The 16,312-nt window shown below is 39.3% G+C and overlaps 4 protein-coding genes across 4 annotated transcripts; 2 read left to right on the top strand and 2 right to left on the bottom strand.

The window, feature by feature from the left end:
- Positions 1-1,996: 1,996 nt before the first annotated feature.
- On the top strand, positions 1,997-6,051 carry LOC137708002 (uncharacterized). The gene is made up of 5 exons (XM_068446962.2): positions 1,997-2,570; positions 2,700-2,785; positions 4,265-4,570; positions 4,654-4,737; positions 5,373-6,051. Exons 1-5 carry the CDS (start codon positions 2,145-2,147, stop codon positions 5,779-5,781), a joined length of 1,311 nt encoding a protein of 436 aa, XP_068303063.2. The 5' UTR covers positions 1,997-2,144; the 3' UTR covers positions 5,782-6,051.
- A 106-nt stretch (positions 6,052-6,157) lies between these two features.
- On the bottom strand, positions 6,158-7,635 carry LOC137709293 (ARM repeat superfamily protein). The gene is made up of 2 exons (XM_068448379.2): positions 7,297-7,635; positions 6,158-7,086 (listed from the first exon to the last, which is right to left on the bottom strand). Exons 1-2 carry the CDS (start codon positions 7,509-7,511, stop codon positions 6,288-6,290), a joined length of 1,014 nt encoding a protein of 337 aa, XP_068304480.2. The 5' UTR covers positions 7,512-7,635; the 3' UTR covers positions 6,158-6,287.
- Positions 7,636-9,582: 1,947 nt separating this feature from the next.
- LOC137709294 (uncharacterized) lies at positions 9,583-14,420 on the top strand. Its single transcript, XM_068448380.2, has 2 exons — positions 9,583-11,725; positions 11,836-14,420. Exons 1-2 carry the CDS (start codon positions 9,695-9,697, stop codon positions 11,935-11,937), a joined length of 2,133 nt encoding a protein of 710 aa, XP_068304481.2. The 5' UTR covers positions 9,583-9,694; the 3' UTR covers positions 11,938-14,420.
- LOC137709403 (putative pentatricopeptide repeat-containing protein At3g01580) lies at positions 11,873-14,207 on the bottom strand. Its single transcript, XM_068448497.2, has one exon. The coding sequence runs from the start codon at positions 14,205-14,207 to the stop codon at positions 12,081-12,083; it is 2,127 nt and encodes a 708-aa protein (XP_068304598.2). The 3' UTR covers positions 11,873-12,080.
- Positions 14,421-16,312: the final 1,892 nt, after the last annotated feature.

Below are 16,312 nucleotides of genomic sequence, written 5' to 3'. Positions count from 1 at the left end.
CCGATTAGGGTTGTAATTTGACACTGCTAATACTATTTCCTTGCTCTCAACATAAATAATTGAAAGAGAAACTTAAACAATACAGGCAGATGTTGCTTTATCGCAGCAGCGGAAAGCTATAATGTCTATGCACCCGGGTACGGAGGTTCGATTAACATTTAACAATTTAACCTATTAATATTACTGTTTTTCAAAAAAGAAGACACAAAGATATAACAAGGATTAAATCTTACACATTATTTAACAGAAATGATTTTTACGCATCTCTTTCCTTTCATAGACATACATTCTTTACAATCCCTTAAATGTCGACCATCCCCTATATTTTATTGAATTATTGTTGAAAATAACAAGAGAGAGGTCAACAACGGCAAGGATAGGAGACTGACCCATATATGTGTGAGGTTTAATATTTTATTTAATTGAAACAAACATCACAAGAATAATATAATATATTACGGCTCGAGTAGGGCCTTCTAGTATGCTTCTCTCCCCGTTATCCTTTAAAGCGAAATGAAACCTTTGGAACAAGCTTTGCCCTTCTCCTCACGTCTTGCTTGGTCTTTATCGCACCGAATTGAGACAAGATCCTGAGCATCCAAAACTCAAACGTGAAAAATCAAAATAAAAACGTCATTGCATTGACAAATTAAATTGAATATTAGTTCACCAAATAAACAAATTAAATCGAGTATTAAAAGTCGATCTCAAGAAATAAATAAAAGAAACAATTAGAAGTTGTCCACGTTGGGCTAAAGGCTCGACTTAATCAACGAAATGACCGGGCTGTTTCATGACAGAATGTGGAGGCCCAATTGCTGGTCGCCACGTCACCAAGGAATCTACAGGCAGCAGGGAATCACAAAAATATAATTGGTGGTGCACCGTTGGGTGATTTAGACCGACGCGCTTGTACCCCACTGCCCGGGTGCAGAGAGTGGGTCCTCCTCCGTTTGTAGGACTTTCCATTTTTGCGTGCACGAAATATCTTTTAGCTCCTTTTTATATAATCTCGGAGAGATTAAAAGGAGGAATATACATCAACATCAACAACAAATCAAATGGGAAGTTTAAAGATCTATAGATCAAGTTTACTTGTGTTACAAGTTTACTTTCGAATAAAATTAGCATTCCGCAAGTGGTTCTTTTTATTTATTTATTTATTTATTATTTTTGTTAGTTGTGTTTCAAAAATAATAAATGAATTACTCACAGCTCCACTATATGAGATTATTTTTTGTAAATTTTGTTTCTTATTTTTTGAATCTTAATGTGAGAGGGGTAATTTAGGTTTTAGATTCTTCATTTTTGTCTTCTCCCTTTATTTATATATATATATATATATTACTATTTAATATTTATGTTGGTATATGTCAATAGTGGCACGTGAGGCATAACAAATTATTTATTTAAAACAACCTCATTTTAAATTGATAAAAGTTACAAACGCTTGTAGGGGTCTCACAAATACTAGTTAATAATTGAAGAAATTGTACTAATGGTCCATCAATTTTAATCCAATTCAAGTAATGTTTCCTCATCTGAACCATTTGTTATTTAACTCATCAAAACGTGCAACTATGATCATTTTTATCAATTCCGTTATAACTTCCTTCAAAATGAGTCACATGCAATGCACACAAAGCTGAATCAATGAGCAAATATGAAAAACCAAATGAAAAGAATTGAAGCAATAGTTCCTCAACTTTAACTCATTTAGAAAAATAGTCCTTCAATTTTATACCAATTGGAGTAATGGCGCCCCAACTTTAACTCAATTGTAGCAATATCATTTCAATATGACTCATTTTGATGAAATTAACGTAAATGACCATAACTGCACTTTTAGTAAGGTAAAATATCATTTTTACAAATTTTTCTTAATAATTGACATGTGTTAGGGACAATCACTTGAATACGGCTTATTCAAAAAAATGACTCGTATCGTATACGGCTTTTTGACTATTTATTGCATTTTTAATTGAAACCGAAAATTCAGCAATAATTGCTATTGAAGCGAGTTGTGCACACGCTCTCATACACTATACCACGCGCTTGATCCCCAAGCACAGTACCCCACTCCCATTCACCGTCCAGTCCCACAAGTCCCGATCCCGATCTTCAGAAACCTCATCGTGAGCCGTATGCGCACTGCGCACCTACGCCCATACCGACACCACCGTTCCCTCCTCAGCCTCCTCATATTATCAACACCAACAACCATACAACAACGCTCTTTCTCTCTCATCTTTTCCCTGTCTACTCCTCCAACTTCAACCCTCTCAAAACCCCTTCCTCCTCCGCCTCCGCCTCCTCCAACTGTAGCAATGGCCTCCGACGACCTCGCCGCCGCCGTTCCCACGGCAGAAGACGAGACGTACGGTTTCAAGAGATCGGAGATGTTCAAGGAAAAGCTTGCCGGCACAGTCAACGCCTACGACCACCACGTCTTCCTCTGCTACAAGAGCCCCGAGGCCTGGCCGTCGCGCGTCGAAGGCTCTGAGTCCGATCCGCTCCCTAAGTTCTTCGCCTCCGCTCTCAAAGCTCGCAAGAACGACATAGCCGTTAAGGTCCGTTTTCCAGCTCAATTCGTCGGCGTTTCTGATCGCTTTTTCTTGCCGTTTCTTATTTCCTGGAGATACTGAGTTCTGGTGTTGAGCTGAGTTGACTCCGTTACTTTGTTTCTTTGTTTTTGATAGACGTTGCTGACAGTAATTGAAGGACGCGAAGGAACTGAGTTTTCCGACGGCGATGTGTTGATTTTCCCGCAAATGATCAAATACAAGTAAATTCACGTTGATTTCTTGAGGTTTTTGTTCTGTATTGCTTTAATTTTAATCGGAATTTATAGGATTTAGATAATTGACCAGTGAGCGGTGTTTTGATGCCTCAGATTTGCTTTATTTGACTTGGAGATTTCGATGATTGCTAGCTAGAGACAGTGGCGGATCCAGGATTTTAAATTTGGGGGGTCCCATTAAGAAAGGTAAAATTTTTTATAAACAACATTAACAATGAAAAGTTAAATATAATACATTTCATTCAAAAATCATACGCAAAACAACATTACAAGTTATAAAATCCTAATTTGAGCGTCCACAATGGGGTTTCATAGTATGAAAATGTTCTATGATAGCTTCATTACCAGTACATAAAAAAACATATTTCTCAATATAAATAACTAATTAAGTCACTCAACTATCTTTCTCAATGAACAAATAGATGGTGCTATTGTCTTTGGCTTGAAAAATCTCTCCATATTTTTTATTTCTAAACTACGCATTTAACAAAAAAAAAACACAAAACATATACCAATTGTTAAAAACGGTCCTATTTTCTTTCTTCTTCGCTTGTGATCTAGGCGGACTAGGTGAATTTAAGTAAATTTATTATATACCTTTAGTATTTTGGTGAATTTAAGGTAGAAGATAAAAGTTCAAATAATTACAAGTTCATAATAATTTACATAATATTTTTAGAGATCATATTGATTTATATTGAATTTTAAGACAAATAAGTGTGTTAAATATGTGGGTGTAGAAAGTAAAATGTGGTACTGGACGCATAAAGAGGCAGCCACACCAATTAGCAAAAATACACCTAGGGACTGACAACCCATTTTCTTTTTTGGAAAGATCAACTTGATGTTAGCTGTCCAAACGTGATTGGACCAATTAAAAAATGCATTAAATGGGAAAGTTTGAGGGTGGTCACGTGGGAATGAAGGGATGAGAGAGACTCATTTAATCATCTTCTTCCTGCTTTCGTCTTCGCAAGAACAAAACCACCAAACCCAGAAGTTACAGAACACCCTGAACAGACCTCGTGTTCGAGTACGAGGGGTCCTCAAAAAATTTCTAGCAGCGATTTAGGGTTGCCGAGAGGTCCTGGGACCTCCTAGGTCCCTCTATAGATCCGCCACTGGCTAGAGATAGAGTTTATGATTTTCCGATTTCAAGTCACAAATCGACCTAATTTAGTGTGTTTTGGAGATTTTTCATGGAATTGATTGAATGCAAGTTACGACCGCATTTAGTGTTTTATTTCTGTTTCGACTTTTCTTTTGATTACGAAATTGTGCTGAATTTACTGAACTAAATAGATAATTAGATGTATTAGCTTCTGAAATTAGTTATAGAAATTGAATTTAATGCTAAGTTTATGACTAATTCCTTGTCTTACAAGGAATTGAAGAGTTTTTCGTTATTGTTTCCTGTAAATTCCTTTTTGTGATTCTGAGGTTGCTTTTGTTTCTTGATCAAAGGGGCTTGAAAGAGTCGGATGTGGACAACTTTGTTGACGATGTCCTTGTGAATGATAAACCATGGGCTTCTGGAGTGCAAGAGGCATTGACTGGCTCCCATGTATTTGTATGTGCACATGGTAGTCGAGATAAAAGATGTGGTGTTTGTGGACCTGTTCTGATTGATAAGTTCAAAGAGGAGACTGAGTTGCGAGGACTGACGAATCAGGTGTTTGTTATTCCTTGCTCTCACATTGGAGGCCACAAGTATGCTGGAAACTTGATTATTTACAGCCCAGGTTCAGATGGAAGCATAACAGGCCACTGGTAATATCCGGATCATAACAATTTAAAATTTATCATATTGGACTGGATGAAGGAATTTGAGTAGTCTGTATTACAAATTGCAGGTATGGCTACGTCACTCCTGATGATGTGCCGGAATTGCTTGATCAGCATATTGGGAAGGGAGAGATCATAGAGCGACTTTGGAGGTTTGTGTGTTTTTAATTTTGCCTACTGCCTTCCGATGAAAATTTCACTGAAACTGAAGCTTCTGTTTTATTTTCTACGGCTGATTATTTCTAGTCTTGTATGATAGATTAGCGATATAGAGTTACATTAACATGGAGGAACTTTTATGGAGCGTAGCATTCCTCTGGGTATTAGGTATATAACATTTGACTATCATGTTACTGATTCTGCGAAGATTAGAATCGTAAGGAAATTTAGGTAAGTGAACTTGTCAGAAGTATCATCACCACACATTGAAAAACAAACAGTCAAGGAGATATTTGTTCTTATTTCTATTTCATAGGATGAGTGCATTTTGTTTAGATTCTCATATGCAAGGAAATGGTAACGTTTTTCTTTCTGTCAAGGTGTGTGTTACCTTCGTGGGATGAATAGTTGATAGCTAGATCATCTCAGTGAACCAAATCAGACAACTCTTTTTATTAATAAACCAAACCAGAGTGGTTTTCAGGAAGGGGAGATGGGGTCAAGGAGGCACTAGACAGAGATGGGGAAAGCAAAGCAGATCTAGTCTGCGTTACTTAATTGCTATTAACGAAACTTAGAATTGAATCTTTAAATAGCTGAACACGAAATTCAATTTCATTCATTACAGGGGCCAAATGGGAGCATCTTCTGATGAAGCTATAAAAATAAATGGCCAGAGGCTTCCAAATGGAGGAGAAAGTAAGAAAATCGAGGAGAAGCCCCAAGAAAATGGCAACCAGACTCACCAAGAAAACGTCGATCAGATTCAGAGTAATGAGAACTTTTCGGGCTGTTGCCAGGGTGCTGATAGTAATGGATTTACATGCTGCAAAGAAGTAAGTTTGGAGCAGAAAGGTGGAAGTGAGGAAAAGAAGCTGAAAGAGACCACAGAGGCGTGTGCCAGGAAGCATGCCTCGGGGAAGCTGTCAAGCTTGATTGGGAAATGGGAGCAAAGTGATGTTCTTGCAGCTGCTGCGGTGGTTGGAGCAGTGGCAACAGTGGCTGTGGCCTACAGCTTTTATAGAAGGTCAGGCTGAAACGTAATCAAATCCTTGTTGGGTTTTGCCACCGGCATAGAGACCCTATTTTCTTGTAGAAAGATGTTATAAACGTCAGTTAAATAATCCTCCGAGCCATTCTCTTATATGAAAGGAGAATGTACACTATACGTTATTTTTCGGAGGGTGGGATGAATCCCCGAAGCTAAGCCATATGTAGTAACAAAAATTTTCACTGTTCTTTTCCGTGGATTGCTTACACAACTGAAATTCGTTGTTCCAATATACTGTTGAATGGTTTTGTCTTAACAGCGAGAGATTTGTATGAAACGGCTTGCTAATTGTTGAAGCGGTATTTTCTATGTTGTTGTGATTGTTTTCGATTTGCCTGCTAGACTTTTAATTCAACCGTCAATTCTGTTAAATTTTCTGTTAAATTTTAATAAACGAGATAAACAACTATGTGTTAACATCTTAATCTGGTTGAACTATTTTTTCCGGCTATATTTACATCGCTAACGGCAAAGCTCAGGGTTTGGTCGCGATCATCGTCCGATGCTGATCTTTGAAAGCATCTCCTCCACCAGCCTCTGTGCCGATGTACTTGTCCCCGCAACTCTCTCTCCTTCGGCATCGATTTCCTCCATAATCTGCTCTATAACCTTGTTCCTCGACTGCATGTTTCTCGAACCATAGTTGGAACAGTCTCTCAAAAGAAATAGCAACTCCCGTGCCGTGGTTTTAGCCGTCCACGACCCATCGACGCTCAGCTGAAGCAGTCCCGGCATTGCTCCTTCCCTCAGTATCAGTCCTCTGTACTTTTCTCTGCAGCTCTGGCATATAAGCAGGAGGATTCTTGCTGCGTGCTCCTTGGATTTCGTCGATCCCTCTTCAATTGTCTCAACTAGTGCCTGGATTGCACCGCACGTAGCTGCAGTTTCCTCGAGCGCAGTCTCGGATGAAGAAACAATGTCGTCAAGTAGCGCGATTGCCTTCTCAACCAGTTGGTTTGATTTTTCCAAGCCGTGGAATATTTGTTGCAGCGAAAACACTATGCCCGAAGAAACCAAAGACGGAATAATCTGATGGCAGGTCGAGAGGTTGTGCAGCGTGGCTATGCCGTCGAGTCTGGCTTGCAGGCTGATGCCTTCAGCATAGTCTTGATTGAGAAGTTCAACTATTAGTTGGATGGCTCCGGCCGATGCAATCGGTAGCTTGTTTCCCTTGCAAGACGAAAGGATAAAAAAAGCCGCTATCGTGAGCTCGATCACCGCCTTGCTTTCGCAGCGGAGGAGGTTTAGCAACGCCGGTAAAGCCCCGGACTTCACAATTCTACTCTTGTTTCTGCAAAGTTAGAAAAGTGAAGGAAAAATTCAATCTTACAGCACAAGGAAGAGTCCCCATTAAAAATCATACATAACAGAGAAAAGTTTTAGGCTTTTTCACAAATTTTACGATCCATGAGACTTTAAGAAAAAATATGAAATGCTTGGAGTTAACGAAAGACTTGGCGCAACAATGACGTTGTAGGATTCATACAGTATATGGACTAACCTTTCACTACCAAAGGCAAGACTAAGTAGAGAAAACAGAGAAGCTTCAATGGCTTCGGCATCCTCCGAATGCAGCATCGAAATCAACGGGACCATAACGCCCCTCTCTGCCAACTTGTGCCTCTGCTTGCTCTTCAGCTTACCCAGCTCCGTGGCTGCCTCAATCTGCGCCGCCCGGTCGCCGGAAAACAGGTTGTGCAGCACCAGCTCCTCCATGATCAGAGCAAGCAGTAAAGCACCAGTTTCTCACCAACTAGGTAGGTTAATAATTTGGCATTGGGGATTGGGGGGATTGGTTGCTTCAAGAAGCGGTATTAATTGGGGCTGTGCGAATCCATTGTTTCAGTTAGAAGCAAACTCAACAATTCTTTTTTTGTCACCCTTTCTTTCTTTCTTTCCTTTATTTTTCTGAGTGTTTCTGATTTGGAAATGCAAAAAAACGATTCCTTGAGGATGAATCTTTAACTTTCCTTTTATTTGAGGCAAACGGCATCACCTTTTTGGGCAAAGTAAATTAGTTATTATCCTTCTTTTTTGGCCAATTGGAATTTTTGACCAATGAACACCTTCTGTGGCAAAAAGTTGAGGAAAATGAGAGAAATTCTTGTGTCTGGTCAGGACACCACATCATCTGTATACCACGCATGTGATTAAAGAGGACTCTCGTGTATTGGAGTTTACAACGAACTTGCTTTTATTGATTACAACACTAGTTATGTTTAGGCGTACGGATAATGAGGTTCTTTGAAGACGTGCAACTTCATTTTTTTACGATATTGTTTAGTGATTACATGTTTTTTTTATTATTTTTTAGGGTTTTATGGTGAATTGATATTGATCCCTAAAACGGATTCAAATGAAGTAATATTCATACCCCAAGTACTCTTATGATATGGTTGTGGATTGTAATCCAAGGCCATCTGGTATAATAAAGTAGTTCATTTGGATATAGTATATACAAATGTGACTCTTCTTTATCTTTACTTTTCTTTTCGATAAATGTTACTGAGACTCTTTTAAAAATGGAACTACTTCATAGATTGTCTATCACCTTATATTTTTTGCATAATATTTTATAATGTTAATATGAAAATTAACATTAAAATGTGGGATGACATAAATCTATGGAGAATCCTATTAGTCTCCTTAGCATTTCTCTTTTTTTTTTTAGTAGAAAAGAGAACATGACCCTTAAAAAAAAGGAAATATTAATGAAACACTTCTGATACTGTATACTTATAACGCTAAAGATATTTTTACCTTGAAAAATCACTTCTGGTATTATTCACTTACACTTTTATTTTGTCATTTTTATTAAAAACATGCAGAATAGCAGAAAAGCAATGATATTTCTTTTTTCTTTAAAAAATGTCTGCCACTAAGAACGCATGATTAGATTCGATTTTCAAATTACGCAAGAAATTTGTAAATAATAGCATATAATATGTATATATTTGTATTTTTCTAAAGTGGCACTGTGGCAGTGAAACAAATTGAATTGATAATGTTTTTGCTTTTGCTTTCCCGCTACACGGCGGGATTTAGATTTACTTTTAAGGCAACGCACGAACTTTTATGTTTATTCTAATTTTTGTTCTAAGTGAGAGAATATTTGCATTCATTGTGATCGATTGTGAAAATTTTCAATATCTTGTACTACGAGGGATACATCATATTATATAATTAGAGGAAAGGTTTTTGTTTTTTTTTTCATGTGTTTATCGAATTATATAATGATATGTAGCGCACTGTATCATGTTTTGGGTCTTACAAAAGTTGTCAGTCACTTGTATTATTTGTCTATTATTTGGGATAATGTATTGTTATTGTATAATTTTACAATATAAATTGTTTATTTTTCATCAGCTTAAAAAATATTTACAAAAAATTACTCAAATGTGAGATATTTAGTAATTTATATGTACCAATTATGTTGAACATCTAGACAATTTTAATATCAAGTAACATATTAATGTTGAATCGTCAACTTATTTAATCCATATATGAGTAAACAATCTCTAATTTTATCTAATTTTTATAAAAATAATATTTACATGATAATTTAAAAAATAAACGATATTAAAATTTGTACTTGAAAAATATGTTAATCGCAAAAGGTGGATATCAAAATTTGATTCAATGGGGATTTTGGTCATTTAATTATTTTTCAAACTCAGAACCAATAATTTTGAGTTCATTTTATTTTTGTTTTTTAACTTTTTTTTTTTTTTTTTCAAACATATGAAGCTCTTAGCGCCTTCGCGCGGGAAGCTGAACACTTGTAGCGACCAGGAAACAATAGACTGTCCGAATTCTCCCCATTAATCACCTCCTTAATTAATTAAAAATTAAACACATGGCTAATCACCCTAACCTTACTCCCTTAATCAAGATTACCAATGTCATCAACCTCTAATCATCCGATTAATCCTCCCCCTCCTCCCACAAACCTCAATTGCCACCGCCGCCACCGTCGCAAGAAGAAAAACACTCACCCCATCCTCGATAATCCCGATCCCGACCCGCATTCCGAACCCGAATCCTCCCACCCTCCACCACCAGCCGCACCAGAACCCGAACCCGAACCCAAACCCCAAACCGAACCATCACCGTCGTCGCCATTGCCGATCGATGACCCTCACGTTCGGATCGCGATGTACGTGGCGATGGCCCACGCGGGCCTCGCCTTCTCGCTGGCCCTCCTCTACGGCGTCACGAAGCTCCTCCAAGGCTACTGGCGGCCGATCCACTGGGCGATCCTCTGCTCGATGCCTCTCCGCGAGCTCCACACCGCCCTCGTCTCCTTCTGGTCCCACTCCCTCAACCTCGGCCTATTCGAAACCCTAATTGCCATCCCGATCGCCGCCCTCCGCGCCACCACCGCCTCCCTCGTCGATTCCCACACCGCCATCCAGTGCTGCCTCCTTCGCCGCCGCCCCAACTGCAGAAAGAGGCAGATCAGATTCTCCAAGCTCGTTCAATGGCTCATCTCTTTCGCTCTCTTCGTCATCGTATACGAGAGCATTGGCATTATCTCCGTCCCAGCTTTTGCCATGGCTTGCTTCGTCGCCTACGCTCTCGGTTACAGAAGCATTCTGATCGATCCAGGCGTCGCCACCACTCTCTCCGCCATCTCCTCTGTTCGCCGCAGCGGCAGATTAAAATTCAAAAATACCAATAATACTAACAGCAATAGTAACTCCCCCGCTAATTTTGGCGGGAAAATTAGCCGGTGCATAACGAGCATGATGCTCAACAGGTTGAAGACGGCGGTGGCGATTGGCCTGATCACGGTGATGATCGTGGGATCTGTGTTGGGATTCTTTTTCTTTTCGTATAAGATCGCAATTGAAGGGAAAGGAGCTGTGATTTCACTCAAAGCACATTTGGAAGAGATGAATTACGATTACGCCGGGAGGGTCGGATTAAAGAAATGGATGAATGCAAATCAGGTTCCGGAATTGATCGACGATTACGCCACCAAGTTCTTCGAAACTGTTTCGCAGAACATCGATTCTCTGGCGGCGCATTACAATGTGACGGAGGTTGTTGACAGTGTTAGGCATTACTTGAGTACAAATCAGGATCAGATTCATAATCCCATGTCGAATAGTAATGAATCGGGCCGCCATTTTTCGAGTAGTATTAGTACTAATGGTGATGATCAGCCTAATTTTTCGGAGAAGTTTCGTGGCATTCAATCCCGGGTGAGGAACAGAGAATGGGGCGTGATCCATAGAGATATCGACGGCTTGTTTGGAGAATTCATGTCATCGATCACAAGGGAAGACTTAGCGGAGAAAACGAAAGATTTCTTGCTGCAGGGGTTAGACCTTTCCAGAAGAGTACTCGCTAGCGGAACAATGGTTGTGGCCGGAGGAGCAAATCTGTTGTTTTTCATGGCAGTCTCGCTCGTTTCAGGGGCTGCAGGATTGTTCAATTTCTTCTTCGAATTGACGGTGTTCTTCTGGCTTTTGTACTACCTAATCACTACTGATTCCGGCGGCGTTATGGATCATGTCCTTGGAATGCTGCCCCTTTCAAAATCCACAAGGGTTCGGTGTGCTCAAGTGCTTGATCACGCTGTCAGCAGCGTGCTGTTGGCCGCTGCAAAGGTCACATTCTTTCAAGGGAGCCTTACGTATCTCTTGTTTCGATTCTACCAGATTCATTTCCTCTACATGTCCACATCCCTCGCTCTTATGAGCGCTGTTTTGCAAATTACACCGGCTTGGTTCTTGTCCATTCCGGCTGCGCTGCAGCTGGCCATGGAAGAGAGATATGTCGAGGCAGTTTTGGTGACGGCGGTTCATCAGATTCTGTTGGAATACGGCACAGCAGCTATCCAAGATGAGATTCCGGGACAGAACGCCTACCTCACTGGCCTTAGCATACTTGGGGGCATTGCTCTTTTCCCCTCCATGTTGGAAGTAATTTTCCTTTTTATCTAAACCTTATTCTTGTGAATTAATGCTTGCATTTATGTTAATTAGAGTGATTGGAATGGCGTTTTAATTGCGTTTTTCTGATCAAATTACAGGGAGCGATTATGGGTCCTCTGCTGATGACAGTGATGATTGCCTTCAAGAATCTGTATGTAGAATTTGTCCTTGCTTCTGGAAAAGAAGCCACTGCTCATTGATACAAGTAACTACTACATATTTTCATGAAATTGATGCAAGTAATTTGATAGAAAAATATCAGAGTCCTAGAGTCTGTCCATATCATTACGCCTTTCATGTGGGTCGAAACTTTCCCGACAAGAAATTTCTCAACACTTCAAATCTAGACAGCATCCGCCATGTCGTGTAGCAGGAGATCGACATTGGGAACATAACCTTCCTCTCTCATTTTCACCTCTAATTTTCCTAGCACTCCATAAATCTGATCAGAATCAAGGTGCAATCTATCTCCGGCAACAAAACTACGGATGTCACTCCCCACCTCGACAACACTCTGCCCGGACATCTTCTTTAACCCCTTCTCCTTTATCAAAGTTCTGAGATTTGTCACATTTTCCCATTTGTTATCCATGGCATATATATTTGAGAGCAGGATGTAATACCCTGCATGATTAGGATCCAACCGAAAAAGACTCTTTGCTGCAACCTCTCCAAGCTTTGTGTTGTTATGAATCTGGCATGCACCAAGCAAGGCTCCCCAAACATGCGGTGCAATTGGATTGGGCATTGTCTCAACGATTTCCATTGCCTTGTCCAGCTCTCCTGCCCGGCCAAGAAGATCAACAATTATCCCGTAGTGCTCAGGTCCAGGCTTAAGTTGGTATTCATGCAACATCGTGTTGAATATCTTGATGCCTTCTTCAACCAAACCCGAATGGCTACATGCAGATAAAATCGAGAGAAATGTTACATCATTTGGCTTGACATCTGTGTGCTTAACCATCCGATCAAATACTTTTAAAGCTTCTTCTCCTTGTCCATGAACTCCATAACCTGCAATCATCGCGCTCCAGATAACGACATCTTTGTCTGTTATCCCTTCAAATAATAGGACAGCATTGTCTATGCTGCCGCATTTCGAGTATAACTCTATGAGTGAAGCTCCAACATAGATGTTACTCTTGAAGGCACGTTTAATCACATAAGCATGGAGGCAAAAAGCTTGTTGAAGAATCCCTAATTCCGAACAAGCTGCAAGAAGCTTGACCATAGCAACGGCATCAGGCTTAGTTTCGTATGATAGCATGTCGCGAAAGACCCCAATAGACTTGTATGCCATTCCGTTATGAGCATACCCACTCAACAAGGCAGCCCACGAAACCACATCTTTCTCTGGCATTCTATTGAAGAGATCAACTGCTTTTTCGGGTGCAGAGCACTTCATGTACATATCAATCAGGGCTGTAGCTACCTTGATATCTAACTCGAAACACTTCCTAGTAGCAATTTCGTGGATCTTCTTACCTTCCTCTAAATTACCTGCCAGCGCACATGCTTGCAATGCACTTACCAGAGTCACTGAATTAGGTTCGGTTCTCATATCAATCATTTCGTTGAAAAGATTTAACGCTTCTATTACATCCCCATTATGAGTGTAACACGCAATCATGGAGCTCCAGGAAACCACATCTTTTTCCGGCATCTTCATGAACAACCTAGCGGCAGTTTTGACAGAACCCGTCTTTGCATATAGATTTAGCAACGCATTACCTAAAGATAAATTAGAGTTGAACCCGTTCCTAATAGAAACACCATGCACGCAACTTCCAATTCTAAAATTTGATAACTGAGCACTAGCCGAAACAGCACTAACAAGCGTCACTCGGTCAGGATTAATGCGCCCCACCATCACCATTCGGGAGAAAAACTCCAATGCTTCTTCAGGATCACCATTCTGCTCATATCCAGTAACCATAGAAGTCCACAAAAACACATCCGGTTGTGGAAACTCGTCAAACGCTTTCACAGCCTCGCCCATTTCTCCGCATTTGGAATACAATTCAACCAATGCAGAACCTACAAACATATCCAATGCAACCTTCTCATGTTTCTTCACAAACCCATGTATTATTTTTCCACACGCTAGCGCCCTTAACCTCGCACACGCCTTCATAGCAATGGGAATGGTGAAATTATCAGGCTTTTCCTCATTACCTCTTGACTCAGACATCATGCTACGAAATAGACACAATGTCTCCTCCCATCGGTCCTCTCTACAGTAGCTCCTGAGCATGGCGTTCCAGAGATAGACAGTTCTGTGGGGCGTTTCGTCGAACACCTTGCGGGCATGACCGAGGGACTCATATTTTGCGTAGATAGCGTTGAGTTTTGCGGCAAAGAAGCTGTCTTGGGAAAGGCCGGCTTTGAGGGTTTGAGAGTGCAATTGCGCCACTGATTTCGCGCTGTTACATGATGCAAGCAGATTAGCAAGGACGCCCCTCCTTTTCATGCAGAAGACTCACTTGGTTACCCCAAAAGAATCTCACGATCTCATAAAACCAGATCGAATTTCGTTAGCAGTCACACTTGTGCCTATAAGTTGCCTGCGTCGAATCCAATCAAGTCGGTTTTCTTCGATGAGATGTATAGAATTGGTATTAGAATTTTATAAAATGCATCGCGTTTGCATGAGAACTTCCGTCAAATTAAGCAAGTGAAACACATGTTACATGCTTCTTTTGTTATGAATATATAAAGGACAAATGCTCCACATTTTATCAAATTAAGATACGAATTTTATGAATTACGAGTCTATCTTTGTTTTGTTTCACTTGAGGAGGTAGAAAAAGTACGATGAATTTAGACCATTCAGCAAATACATGAATCACTTAAATATTTGTACAAAGTCAACTTGTAATATGTATAATTCATAGCTATGTGAACATACATACCATAGAATCATTCTACCAAAATACCACTTTTTTTTTTTTTCACTAATTCTCTCACTTTCTACCGATTTTTGTTTTCCTATAGTTTTTTCATTTAGGAGTGAATAAGGTGCATTATGAACGTGTACTATACAAAGCCCATTGAGGAGGATTATCATACTATATCATATGAGTTTGATGATAACATTGACGATGACGATGATTAATCTATCAATGATAAATACAAAACAACGTACAACTCATGACTGATACGTTATTTCTTTGGTATATTAAGAATCTTTTGTATTTTCCACTACAAATTCTTAGGTTCATACTTTCTTTTATTAACTTATATCAAACCTAATTGTGTTTCAGGTCACAAAAAAAGAGATGTTAATTCTTAGTCATCAATCAAACCAGTGGTCAAGCTCATTAGGGTCCGTAGGCTCTCATCCTCTTTCCACCGCTCATTTTTTTAGGGAGTTTTAACGAAAATCACATAGTATTGTTCACTTTAATGAAAAACCATATTTTTATACTAAAAAATCAAACTTGATACTATTCACTTTACCATTTATTTTATCCTTATTATTAAAACTCAAAGTTTTCAAATCATTTTCATTGGTTTTCCTTTTCTCTTATTACGAAAAAATCTAGTAAAAAGCAGTAGCACGCACTTCACTAGGCTACTGCCTTTTACCTGCTTTATAGTTATATTTAGTTCCTGCCAACAAATCATCTCCAACATTGGTTGGTCATTTTTCCATTCTATGCTAAAAGTTTTGCGAAGCTCTTAAACTGAAAGGCCTTTCGTCGCGTGATGTCTCTCAAAAAATTATACGTACAATATTAAAACATTACGTGATTATGAACTCGTCACATGTGAATCATTATGATCAGATTTGAATGTTAGCATATCAAATAAGTGGCATATTACTATTATTATGTTTTGTTAATGTTAGAATTGGTCCTCGGACTTTGTCCTAATTGGATTATTGATTGCCAAACTCTGGCTCATCTGTCTGCATTTAAAATACTTCAATCAATGCAAAACCCACAAACATGTGCCATGTCCAATGCAACCTTGTCTATGTCCAGTGCAACCTTGTCATGTTTGTTCATAAACCCATGACGTCCATCAACATCAGTTGAACCAACCTGTACACCACCCTTTAAAATAGAATAAGGTCGTGAACTAAGGGTGGATTAAATACAGGGAAAAAAATGAACGGAACACCGAATTGAAACCTAAAAAACATACTGAACAAAAAATCAAATCGAACTAAAATCATTTGGTCTGGTTTCGGTTTCAATGATTCTAAAACCAAACCGAATATATATGAATTTTATTTATTTATTTAGGGAACTGTTATTAGCACTCCAATAATCTCATTATACACGCCTCACAAATATATTTTTCTTTCTAATTATAGAAAGTTTGGAGTGCAAAATGAGATTTTGGAGTGCCAATAATAATCCCCTTTATTGGGGACATTTGCTAAGAGCACATCTAGCCTTCTTTCAATTTTAATGGAGACACTAGGTAGCCGTGGAGCAAGGATTGTTTAATACTCTAACTTTCGATGTAAACGTTGCAATTCGAGTTTAATAATATTAGCTAGGGATTGAAGTACTTATTGCAATCATTTATTGATGGTCAAATATGGTCGTTCAATGCCATTACATT

The sequence above is a fragment of the Pyrus communis genome, chromosome 17 (genome assembly GCF_041283825.1).
Source record: "Pyrus communis isolate YQ-2024b chromosome 17, ASM4128382v1, whole genome shotgun sequence".
Taxonomy (NCBI): domain Eukaryota; kingdom Viridiplantae; phylum Streptophyta; class Magnoliopsida; order Rosales; family Rosaceae; genus Pyrus; species Pyrus communis.
The sequence above is the reverse complement of the archived record's forward strand: the minus strand, read 5'-3'. Positions and strand labels throughout refer to the sequence as shown.